Source organism: Notolepis coatsorum (genome assembly GCF_963971535.1).
Source record: "Notolepis coatsorum genome assembly, contig: SUPER_13_unloc_1, whole genome shotgun sequence".
Taxonomy (NCBI): Eukaryota; Metazoa; Chordata; class Actinopteri; order Aulopiformes; family Paralepididae; genus Notolepis; species Notolepis coatsorum.
In genome coordinates this window covers 1,000,154-1,013,205 of record NW_028174869.1, presented here as the reverse complement: position 1 = coordinate 1,013,205, position 13,052 = coordinate 1,000,154, and the positions used below count along the sequence as shown (strand labels likewise).

General features: G+C 42.6%; 1 protein-coding gene across 1 annotated transcript in view; it reads left to right on the top strand.

Moving 5' to 3' along the window:
* LOC311239736 (uncharacterized protein) overlaps window positions 1–13,052 on the top strand; it is a gene marked incomplete at its 3' end in the record, with an annotated part of 95,758 nt that overhangs the window by 67,376 nt on the left and 15,330 nt on the right. Inside the window, exon 10 of the mRNA XM_084338432.1 lies at window positions 7,711–7,758. Coding sequence (XP_084194558.1) covers window positions 7,711–7,758 — 48 coding nt within the window. The remainder of the gene's footprint in view (window positions 1–7,710; window positions 7,759–13,052) is intronic.

Here is a 13,052-nt window from a genome sequence, read left to right as displayed (position 1 = left end):
CGGAGGAAGCACGTGGTAGCCTCCACTCTCCCAAATGATCTGACTGTGGGGGGTAAAGCGCAGCGACCAGGAAGGGACTGGGAATTGGCATACGACTAACATTGGGATGGGAGAAAATCGGAGGAAAATGGAGGGGGAAAAAAGACCAATAAAAAAAAAAAAAAAAATAGTCAGACAGTCTTAACAGTGTTTATTATCAAGAGTCAGACAGTCCTAACAGTGTTTATTATTAAGAGTCAGACAGTCTTAACAGTATTTATTATTAAGAGACAGACAGTCCTAACAGTGTTTATCATTAAGAGTCAGACAGTCCTAACGGTGTTTATTATTAAGAGTCAGATAGTCCTAACAGTGTTTATTATTAAGAGACAGACAGTCCTAACAGTGTTTATCATTAAGAGTCAGATAGTCCTAACAGTGTTTATTATTAAGAGACAGACAGTCCTAACAGTGTTTATTATTAAGAGTCAGACAGTCCTAACAGTGTTTATTATTAAGAGTCAGACAGTCCTAACAGTGTTTATTATTAAGAGTCAGATAGTCCTAACAGTGTTTATTATTAAGAGTCAGATAGTCCTAACAGTGTTTATTATTAAGAGTCAGATAGTCCTAACAGTGTTTATTATTAAGAGTCAGACAGTCTTAACAGTGTTTATTATTAAGAGTCAGACAGTCCTAACAGTGTTTATTATTAAGAGTCAGATAGTCCTAACAGTGTTTATTATCAAGAGTCAGACAGTCTTAACAGTGTTTATTATCAAGAGTCAGATAGTCCTAACAGTGTTTATTATTAAGAGTCAGATAGTCCTAACGGTGTTTATTATTAAGAGGCAGATAGTCTTAACAGTGTTTATTATCAAGAGTCAGACAGTCCTAACAGTGTTTATTACTAAGAGTCAGACAGTCCTAACAGTATTTATTATTAAGAGACAGACAGTCCTAACAGTGTTTATCATTAAGAGTCAGATAGTCCTAACAGTGTTTATTATTAAGAGACAGACAGTCTTAACAGTGTTTATTATTAAGAGTCAGACAGTCCTAACAGTGTTTATTATTAAGAGTCAGATAGTCCTAACAGTGTTTATTATCAAGAGTCAGATAGTCCTAACAGTGTTTATTATCAAGAGTCAGACAGTCCTAACAGTGTTTATTATCAAGAGTCAGACAGTCTTAACAGTGTTTATTATCAAGAGTCAGACAGTCCTAACGGTGTTTATTATTAAGAGTCAGATAGTCCTAACAGTGTTTATTATTAAGAGACAGATAGTCCTAACAGTGTTTATTACTAAGAGTCAGACAGTCCTAACAGTGTTTATTATTAAGAGTCAGACAGTCCTAACAGTGTTTATTATTAAGAGTCAGACAGTCCTAACAGTGTTTATTATCAAGAGTCAGACAGTCCTAACAGTGTTTATTACTAAGAGTCAGATAGTCCTAACAGCAGCGTTTCCGTTAGAACATATTCGTGCCGGTCTGGGTGTCCTGCAAGATTTCTATCCCCGGACATATTCGAGAAATGCCGGTCAGCCTGGTTTTCCTTTTTACCGGCTGAATGCCACCATCGGCGCCAATGTTAACGTTAATATCGCCTAATCTATGTTTTAAATTATGGCTATGTGTCTAATCTGCCCATCGCATTATCAAAGACTATTTTCCAGTCAGTGCTGTCAAGGCTGTTTATCGCGTCGTTTCCGTTTCAGAGCAGTTAGAAAAGCCCCCGTTTCAGATAAAAAAACAGCTCATTCTGGAGCATTCTATGAAAATCGTCTTTTAGTGGAATATTCCACAACGTTGATATTCGTCGGCCTTTTTATGAATCGTTTTCAAATAAACGCTAGATGATCAATATTATACGTGCACGCAAGCACATTCGGGCCGCGCACGGATAATCGCTCCGTTCATTTCCTCTCGGACTTTTACAGTGAAACCGAAAGAAGACATTTCACAAAACAGTTTATAACTTCATCAAACTTACTCTGATTATCCTAACACTGATAACATAGAGTCCTTACCTGACATCAGATGGTATCCAACTGGTATATTCCAATTCCTGATCACCATTCGAAAAAATCGATACGTGTATGGATCCAACGCGATACTGTAGAACTCCATGATCAGCGGGGATCTGAGGTTCCAGAATGAACTGTGGTAACCCCGGCTGGATCAGTGAACTGGAAAATGTGGATATAATGTCACACCTCAGCCAGGAGAATTAAACTTTCCACTCGGGCCTGAACGCTCGACATTTCTGTTTCTGTTTTCTTTCACCACGGCATCAGCGGTCTCTGTGACTTCAAGTTCAGAAGACTCATCTTCGTTGACATTATTATTAGACCTGCTTGTGCTTGGTTTCATGAAATATTTGTTAAGCTTAGCTTGTTTGGCCATCTCTCTCTCTCGCTCGTATACCTGTTTGTCGTTATGGTGGCCAGACGGGCTCAAAAAAAGAAAGAAAAAAAGATTCACATCCGAGCGGCGCCATCCGCGCTTTATCAGAGTGAAGCAACATGTAATGATTGTTTCGTTCATCGCATAGGCTATTTAATTGTAGCCTATTTTAATACAATTCAAATAATAAAATTGTGTTTAGAGAAATTATTTTCACCGGACATTATGACCGGAGAGATTTAAATATTCGGACTTCAACATATTTTGCCGGTCAAATACCGGTAATTACCGGCTAACGGAAACGCTGCCTAACAGTGTTTATTATTAAGAGTCAGATAGTCCTAACAGTGTTTATTATTAAGAGTCAGACAGTCCTAACAGTGTTTATTATTAAGAGTCAGACAGTCCTAACATTGTTTATTATCAAGAGTCAGACAGTCCTAACATTGTTTATTATCAAGAGTCAGACAGTCCTAACAGTGTTTATTATTAAGAGTCAGATAGTCCTAACAGTGTTTATTATCAAGAGTCAGACAGTCCTAACAGTGTTTATTATCAAGAGTCAGATAGTCCTAACAGTGTTTATTATTAAGAGTCAGACAGTCCTAACAGTGTTTATTATTAAGAGTCAGACAGTCCTAACATTGTTTATTATCAAGAGTCAGACAGTCCTAACAGTGTTTATTATCAAGAGTCAGACAGTCCTAACAGTGTTTATTATCAAGAGTCAGATAGTCCTAACAGTGTTTATTATTAAGAGTCAGACAGTCCTAACAGTGTTTATTATTAAGAGTCAGACAGTCCTAACAGTGTTTATTATTAAGAGTCAGATAGTCCTAACAGTGTTTATTATTAAGAGTCAGATAGTCCTAACAGTGTTTATTATCAAGAGTCAGACAGTCCTAACAGTGTTTATTATCAAGAGTCAGATAGTCCTAACAGTGTTTATTATTAAGAGTCAGACAGTCCTAACAGTGTTTATTATTAAGAGTCAGATAGTCCTAACAGTGTTTATTATTAAGAGTCAGATAGTCCTAACAGTGTTTATTATCAAGAGTCAGACAGTCCTAACAGTGTTTATTATTAAGAGTCAGACAGTCTTAACAGTGTTTATTATTAAGAGTCAGATAGTCCTAACAGTGTTTATTATTAAGAGTCAGACAGTCCTAACAGTGTTTATTATTAAGAGACAGACAGTCCTAACAGTGTTTATTACTAAGAGTCAGACAGTCCTAACAGTGTTTATTATTAAGAGACAGACAGTCCTAACAGTGTTTATTATTAAGAGTCAGATAGTCCTAACAGTGTTTATCATTAAGAGTCAGACAGTCTTAAGAGTGTTTATTATTAAGAGTCAGACAGTCTTAAGAGTCAGACAGTCCTAACAGTGTTTATTATCAAGAGTCAGACAGTCTTAACAGTGTTTATTATTAAGAGTCAGATAGTCCTAACAGTGTTTATTATTAAGAGTCAGATAGTCCTAACAGTGTTTATAATTAAGAGTCAGATAGTCCTAACAGTGTTTATTATTAAGAGTCAGACAGTCCTAACATTGTTTATTATTAAGAGTCAGACAGTCCTAACAGTGTTTATTATTAAGAGTCAGACAGTCCTAACAGTGTTTATTATCAAGAGTCAGACAGTCCTAACAGTGTTTATTATTAAGAGTCAGATAGTCCTAACAGTGTTTATTATTAAGAGTCAGACAGTCCTAACAGTGTTTATTATTAAGAGTCAGACAGTCCTAACAGTGTTTATTATTAAGAGTCAGACAGTCCTAACAGTGTTTATTATCAAGAGTCAGACAGTCCTAACAGTGTTTATTATTAAGAGTCAGACAGTCCTAACAGTGTTTATCATTAAGAGTCAGACAGTCCTAACAGTGTTTATTATTAAGAGTCAGACAGTCCTAACAGTGTTTATTATCAAGAGTCAGATAGTCCTAACAGTGTTTATCATTAAGAGTCAGACAGTCTTAAGAGTGTTTATTATTAAGAGTCAGACAGTCTTAAGAGTCAGACAGTCCTAACAGTGTTTATTATTAAGAGTCAGACAGTCCTAACAGTGTTTATTATCAAGAGTCAGATAGTCCTAACAGTGTTTATTATTAAGAGTCAGATAGTCCTAACAGTGTTTATTATTAAGAGTCAGACAGTCCTAACAGTGTTTATTATTAAGAGTCAGACAGTCCTAACAGTGTTTATTATCAAGAGTCAGATAGTCCTAACAGTGTTTATTATCAAGAGTCAGACAGTCCTAACAGTGTTTATTATTAAGAGTCAGATAGTCCTAACAGTGTTTATTATCAAGAGTCAGACAGTCCTAACAGTGTTTATTATTAAGAGTCAGATAGTCCTAACAGTGTTTATTATCAAGAGTCAGATAGTCTTAACAGTGTTTATTATTAAGAGTCAGATAGTCCTAACAGTGTTTATTATTAAGAGTCAGACAGTCCTAACATTGTTTATTATTTTTTTTTCTTATCCACTTTTTCTCCTTATTTTTCTATTTTTTCTCCCATCCCAATTTCGTGTTTCCAATTCTCCCCTCCCCTGTCTTGAACGTTGCTCGCATATGCCCCCCTGGTCAGTTGTAGGAAGGATAGAAGCCGTGCATCACGTGTCCCCTCCCGTACACGAGGAGGCAGCCTGTCACATCTTTTCACCTGCCAGCGCGGACTCTCATTGGCGAGGAGTAACGTGTGGAAGGCTCACACTACCCCCCGCCATTTCCTGTCTCTGCTGTGCAGGCGTCCCCCAACCGACCTGTAGGAGTCGCTGTCCACAACGTCCAGATTACCTCTCTTGCATTGGTGACGAGCGCAATCTCCGCTGCGCCACCCAGCCGCCCTAACAGTGTTTATTATTAAGTCAGAGTCGGACAGTTCCCAGTTAGATTCCCGCTCCTCTCGGGCAGCGTGTCGATGTGTTCTTGAGCAAGACACTTAACCCCTAATTGCTCCCGATGAGCAGGTTGGCACCTCGCATGGTCGCCTCCGCCGTCGGTGTGAGAACGGGTCAAATGTGAGGAACAGAATTGTAAAGCACTTTGGATAAAAGCTGTTCTATAAATGCACCTGCCTCTTTCCTCCTCGCTCTCATATCTCTCTTCACTGTACTTTCTGGAAGATGAATAGAATAATGAGAAGCCCACTCAGAAGAAGCGTCGGGTCCCCCCCCCCCCCCACCCTGTGCCGTCACACTATCCTGTTATCAACTAGTCCAACTCTATTGTCTCTGCCACCCTCTCTGCCCTCGTGGTGCTGAAGGTGGTGGTTACGTGTTTGAGCCGTCTGAGCGGGGCGTGAGGTTGTCTCTGTGGGTCGAGGGCTCAGGATGTGGAGGAGGAGGAAATAAAACCGCTAACCTTCGTACCGTCTTACTATTATATACTTTGCTACTAAGTAATCCACTGTGTCTGTACTACTACTACCTACTGTACTAATGTGTCTACGCTGCTCTGCACTCAAGACTGTAGTTCAACACTGTTTGATGAACAACGTTACTGACAGAGTCGTGCCCTTACTGCTGACCTGTCGTACACAACGTGAGTGTAAGTGGCTTTGGATAAAAGCGTTCGGCTAAATTATTAAATGTAGATGTAAATGTAGTGGCTACCATCGCACATGGCACGCCTCTGGGGCTGGCTAACCCTAACCCTACCATCGCACATGGCACGCCTCTGGGGCTGGCTAACCCTACCATCGCACATGGCACGCCTCTGGGGCTGGCTAACCCTACCATCGCACATGGCACGCCTCTGGGGCTGGCTAACCCTACCATCGCACATGGCACGCCTCTGGGGCTGGCTAACCCTACCATCGCACATGGCACGCCTCTGGGGCTCGCGGTCAGAGAAGCCGGCGTGGGACCGGAAGGGCTCTGGGCCAAACCCCCGGAATGTCCCCTCCTTCAAGATCAACCGTTGAAGGGCCTGTGAGCAAGGCACCAGTGGAGCTGCTCAGTGGTCAACAGTGTCAGGCTGTGGTTGTACTGGGCAGCTCCTAGTGGTCAACAGTGTCAGACTGTGGTTGTACTGGGCAGCTCCTAGTGGTCAACAGTGTCAGACTATGGTTGTACTGGGCAGCTGCTAGTGGTCAACAGTGTCAGACTGTGGTTGTACTGGGCAGCTGCTAGTGGTCAACAGTGTCAGACTGTGGTTGTACTGGGCAGCTGCTAGTGGTCAACAGTGTCAGACTGTGGTTGTACTGGGCAGCTCCTAGTGGTCAACAGTGTCAGACTGTGGTTGTACTGGACAGCTCCTAGTGGTCAACAGTGTCAGACTGTGGTTGTACTGGGCAGCTCCTAGTGGGTCAACAGTGTCAGACTGTGGTTGTACTGGACAGCTCCTAGTGGTCAACAGTGTCAGGCTGTGGTTGTACTGGGCAGCTCCTAGTGGTCAACAGTGTCAGACTGTGGTTGTACTGGGCAGCTCCTAGTGGTCAACAGTGTCAGGCTGTGGTTGTACTGGGCAGCTCCTAGTGGTCAACAGTGTCAGACTGTGGTTGTACTGGGCAGCTCCTAGTGGTCAACAGTGTCAGACTGTGGTTGTACTGGGCAGCTCCTAGTGGTCAACAGTGTCAGACTGTGGTTGTACATAAAGCTGCCAGGTGTGAATGGAACTGTGTGAGTGTGAATCAGGGCTTTGCTGAGAAAGACCCTCCATGCTCAGAGAATCTACCCTGTAAATAAATGTTAAATTTAACTAGACAATTTCCGCGCAGGGGAAAGTGTGGGTGACGCCTGTGCACCGCCGGCCAACGGGAGAGGGTCTCTCGCGAGTCTCTATGACAAACGGTTCAAAGGATACAAAAGAGGGAGGGGCCTACCAATAGGGGGCGTGGTCAATATAGACCAATGAAAGAGGATATCCCTGCTGAGTAGGGGAGAACAGGTATAATGTAGACCACAACCGCAATTTACAAAAAAATCTGCTTCTACACAAACATTCCGCCATTCATTCCTATGGAGCTATTTAAAGTAGATTTCTTTCCAGAACCCTGCAGTGAAACTTTCCAAAAAGTAATAGCAACTCGAGTTGGACCAAGCTGGTTGTTTTGATACCTTACACGTGTATGTGGTGCGAAAGCTCTGGGAGGAGTTAGCGGACAAAAATCTGAGAATATAGATAATAGTAGTGTGGTGTGACCTGGGTCACCCACACTAATAAACGTTAAAACATTTAAATCACTCTTTGTTTAGGTTGCAGATAGTACTTTGATTTATCCTAATGTTCATGTTTAATTATGGATGTAATACAGTTGAATTGGACGTGAGGCGGTGGATGTGTTATGGTGCATTAATGATGTGGTATGTTTTGCAGGAGAACTCGGAGGATGACAAGAAGAGAGGACATTCGACAGACAGTGAGGTGAGTCAGGATGTCTTTATAAGGTCACATGTCCCTCAGTGAGGTGAGTCAGGATGTCTTTATAAGGTCACATGTCCCTCAGTGAGCTGAGTCAGGATGTCTTTATAAGGTCACATGTCCCTCAGTGAGGTGAGTCAGGATGTCTTTATAAGGTCACATGTCCCTCAGTGAGGTGAGTCAGGATGTCTTTATAAGGTCACATGTCCCTCAGTGAGGTGAGTCCAGGATGTCTTTATAAGGTCACATGTCCCTCAGTGAGGTGAGTCAGGATGTCTTTATAAGGTCACATGTCCCTCAGTGAGGTGAGTCAGGATGTCTTTATAAGGTCACATGTCCCTCAGTGAGGTGAGTCAGGATGTCTTTATAAGGTCACATGTCCCTCAGTCAGGTGAGTCAGGATGTCTTTATAAGGTCACATGTCCCTCAGTGAGGTGAGTCAGGATGTCTTTATAAGGTCACATGTCCCTCAGTGAGGTGAGTCAGGATGTCTTTATAAGGTCACATGTCCCTCAGTGAGGTGAGTCAGGATGTCTTTATAAGGTCACATGTCCCTCAGTGAGGTGAGTCAGGATGTCTTTATAAGGTCACATGTCCCTCAGTGAGGTGAGTCAGGATGTCTTTATAAGGTCACATGTCCCTCAGTGAGGTGAGTCAGGATGTCTTTATAAGGTCACATGTCCCTCAGTGAGGTGAGTCAGGATGTCTTTATAAGGTCACATGTCCCTCAGTGAGGTGAATCCAGGATGTCTTTATTAGGGATGCCCCAATCGATCGGCCACCGATCGTTATCGGCCGATAATCAGTATAAATATGCGATCGGTGAATTCCGATAATGAGTCATATTCGCCGATCGCGGAAACCGATCAAGCGTAGATCTCACTCGCTGTCTGTCTCAGACACACAGGACCTGCAAACTGCCGCTCCTCCTCCTCTCTTGCCCCGCCCGCACCCGTGTACAGTTTGTAAACACAGAGGACTGAGAGGAGGCTCTGCTCGAGTCTATAGTGCATTCGACGTGAGCTAACGTTAGCTACCTAGCTATCGTTACTGTTTAAACAAAATTACCCAGTCAACTATTCACTTTTAGTAGGCATTGTCTAACGGTATTTAGCCGGCTAGCTACTGATAGCTCCTGATATCAACAAATGCTCCAGCAAGTCTAGTAGTGCATGTTGATACCTCTGTTAGCTCACGTTTGCTAGCTCGCGTTAGTTCACTGTTCAAAACGAAATGTCCCATTGAACTAAATAGTTCACTGAGGCGTTGTCTTTTTTTTTTATCAAATTTTTTTATTATTATTTACATGAAAACAAGACAATACAATAACCACAATAACAATACACAGAACTTCACAGGGAAATAACAGAAACAATAATAATACAGAAATAACTAATTATAAAGACAAAAAAGAAAACAGAGAACAACCTTTTAAAATTTAAAGGGGTACTATCTAATAAATGGCCTTTCCCAGTATTCAGCACCGTTTCCCGGCCGTGTGGCCCTATATTAATAAAACTTATATCTCTAATTCTCACAAAGGCCCATTCTTCCAATTCACCTCACAACATTCACCCTCACCGAGCTGAGTCATCACAAAATGTGCATATCAGTGATGTCAGAGATTTCCCAGCTGCATAGCAATGTGGCAGATGCCACCGGGTCACACAGTGGTTGGAGCCCAACCTCTCCTGAGGTAGAAAAACGCCGCTTTTCAGTACACGACTAGAAAAACAAAACAATTAACCTTCTTGAAAAACAAAAACCTACAGAGGTGTTCCATAGACTCACAGGAACCGTGTAAAAGTGTCCAAATAGTGAAGAAATAGCTAAATAGCTCCCCCCAAATAAAATCCCCAGTTAAAGTCAAGAGGACAACACAAAAGACAAGACAGACAAGACATTTCCTCCTCCCCCTCCCACGAGACCGCCGGACTCCCCCGAACAAGCACCCCAACCCCGCTCAGCCGCACACGGCGGTCCTGACCTTCTCAGCTGCTGCGAACCACAGGTCAATCCCAGCCTGCCCCACCCCAATCACCCGCGCCGTGGATATCTCAAGATAAATCACATCCAACAGTGTTAGGGACCAGTTAATCACTGTGAGCTTCTCAGGCTCCTTCCATCTCAATGCTATTAGCTTCTTCGCTGCTGTGACACCCGCTAGGACAACCCTTTTTAGTTGTACGGGCGCGGGTAGTGTTGTTATATCGTTCAGGAGTAGCGTAACAGCTGTGAATGGGATAGTTAAGCTACACAGATCTGAACGTTTGTCCGTTATTGACCTCCAGAAACGGGCCACTGGTGGGCAATCCCAATACATATGCATATAAGTGCCAGTGGCCCTTTGAGAGCACAAAGTGCACCGAGAGTCGGTTACCAGTCCCATAGCAAATAGCTTCCTAGGTGTAAGATGGGTCCTATGAATATAATTAAAATTAATTTGCTGGTGATTGGGGTTGCGGGAAGACAATGCCACATTTGCCCAAACATCATCCCAGTCAAACTCGGGGTCCAACTCCGGGATATCCACACGCCAGATTGTATCCAATGATAAATTTTTATACGTGGATTGAATTAAGAGCGTATAAAAGTCTGAGACAAACCCTCTGGAGGTCGTCCTGTCCACTATGAGCCTGAGGAAGGGGTGTGGGTGCAAAGCTTGAGACCACGGCACGCCATGCGCCCTCAGCGCTGACCTTAGTTGAAGGTAAAGAAAGAAGGACTCGCCGGGAAGATCATAAAATTATTTTAAGTCCTGAAACGCACGAAGGCCGTTCTTATCATAAATATCCTCCAGAGTATGAACTCCCCTCCTTTGCCATTGAGGAATACTAACCGGCTTGTGCCCAACAAGTAGTTGCTGGTTATTAAAAATTGGAGAGTCCAGGTGCCATGGGCATTTAACCGCACACGACTTCTGTACATTACGCCATGTTTTGATCACGTGAGTTATGATCGGTCCATACCTCAGTCGGCAATCTTAGCGGTGAGACCGCCGCCGCTTCTAAGGAGCGCCAAGATACAGCATCTACAGGGTCTAGCCAGCACATCAGAGGTCTCAGTGAAAAGGACCAGAAATAAAGCTTAAAATCAGGGATTGCGAGGCCCCCATCTTGTTTCCTACGTTGAGTAGTAGCTCTTTTGATTCTCGGGCGTTTGTTATTCCAGATAAACTTAGATACCATCGATTGTACCTTGCGCCAGTGGTCTATTGGAGGGGGCAGGGGGAGCATTGAGCTAACAAAATGTATCCTAGGCAGGACGTTCATTTTGATTATGGAAGCCCGGGCTTGTAAGGAGTTAGGAAGGGACGACCATCTGTCTAGATCCTGGCGTATTTTATCATAAGTACCCGTGAAGTTGTACTTAGTAGTTTGACTTAGCGTGGGGAATATCTCTATGCCTAAGTATTTAAAATGTTCCACTATGGGGATATCAGCTGGTAGTCGCACCGCCTTGGCCAGCTCATTAAGAGGTAGGCAGGCTGATTTGTTCCAGTTAATCTTAAAGCCTGACAATTTACCAAAGTCGTCGATTATTCCCAGTAATTTTGTGGCCGACTGGGAGGGGTCATCCATAAAAATCAGTAGGTCATCTGCATAGAGAGCAATTTTGTGTGGTGTATTATTGACCATTATGGGGACGATGTCCTCCGATTGCCTAATAAATTGGGCCAATGGTTCGAGGGAAAGCGCGAATAGTCCTGGGCTCAGAGGACAACCCTGTCTAGAAGATCTGGAGACTGGAAAAAGTGTGGAACAGTTTTTGCCTGTCAGTATCATTGCCGACGGCGAGGCATACAGGACTTTAATCATATGAATAAAATTCTTTCCAAGACTCGTAACCTCAAGTACCTTCCACAGGTATGACCATTCTAGTCTGTCAAACGCCTTCATGGCATCCAAGGACAGAACTGTGGACGGAGCTGTATTGTCTTTACTGTTATCGACTACATGCAACAGCCTCCTAAGATTATCTGCAGCCAGGCGCCCCGGGATAAAACCAGTTTGATCGCAGTGTACCAATACCGTCATAAACCTCTGCAGGCGGCGGGCCAGCACCTTGGCAAACACTTTTAGATCGGCCCCGAGAAGACTCAAGGGCCTATAGCTACCACAATCATTGGGATCTTTATCCTTCTTGAGAAGTAAAGAAATCAATGCCATGTTGACATCTCTTGAGAACTCCCCTTGTTCGATAGCGTAATTGATCATATCGAGCATCAATGGACCCAGTTGGTCCCAGAAAGCTAAATATACCTCGGGTGGAATACCATCCCAGCCTGGTGCCTTACCCCTTTGCATTTCAGCAATCGTCTCCCTAAGTTCCATAAGAGTGATCGGTTTCCCCAGTTCCTTAGCCTCTTCCTCAGAAATGTGGGGTATCTCAAGCCCGCCAATGAACGATTCAAATTTAGAGTTATCGAAATTAACCTCTGAGCAGGGCTGTACGTTAACTTTTTTTGCACATAGCACTGGTGCTACAGAGGTTGATAGTTTTGTAGCACAGGCCAAAATCTTGTAGCACGAGTATAAAACATCTCTAAAATCTCTAAAAACAACCACAAGTAGTGCAGTTCATTACTTAAATAGGTATGTGACTGGCAAGGGACATGCATCTTGCATACAGGGCACACAAAATCCAAACTTTAACAAGAAATGCTTTCAGACAAATTCTCTCTTTATTTGCCCATAATGTAAAACAAAAAGAACAAGGACATAACCATATAACCGATATGAAGCAGTCCGAGACCAGGCAGCGCTGGTGTGGACTCAGATTACAGGGAAAGCTAGAAACCAACCTAGAAACACCTATAAACCAACATAACAAATAGATATAATGCATACAAACACCTGTACATATTTGTGGAACCAAATAAATAAATGTATTGTTATTATTATTATTATTATTATTATTATTCGTGTGTGTGTGTGTGTGCGTGCGTGTGTGTGTGTGCACTGCACACATGTCACAGTTCCAGCATCATGTCTGCTGGCCACTTTTTCAGATCCACACACACACACACACACACACACACACACACACACACACACACACACACACACTATTGCATTAATCAGAACTAAGTACAAGGAACTCTGCATGAATGAAAAGGGCTTTATAAATTAAATTAATTATTATTATTATTATTACCTTATTTGCATATTGTCTCGTTATTAGATAGATAGATTGATTGATAGATAGATAATTAATACTTTATTGATCCCGGAGGGGAATTTTAAGTAGCCATACGATGGAGTTCTTTTTACAGAGTAAAATTAGCGGCTTAAATT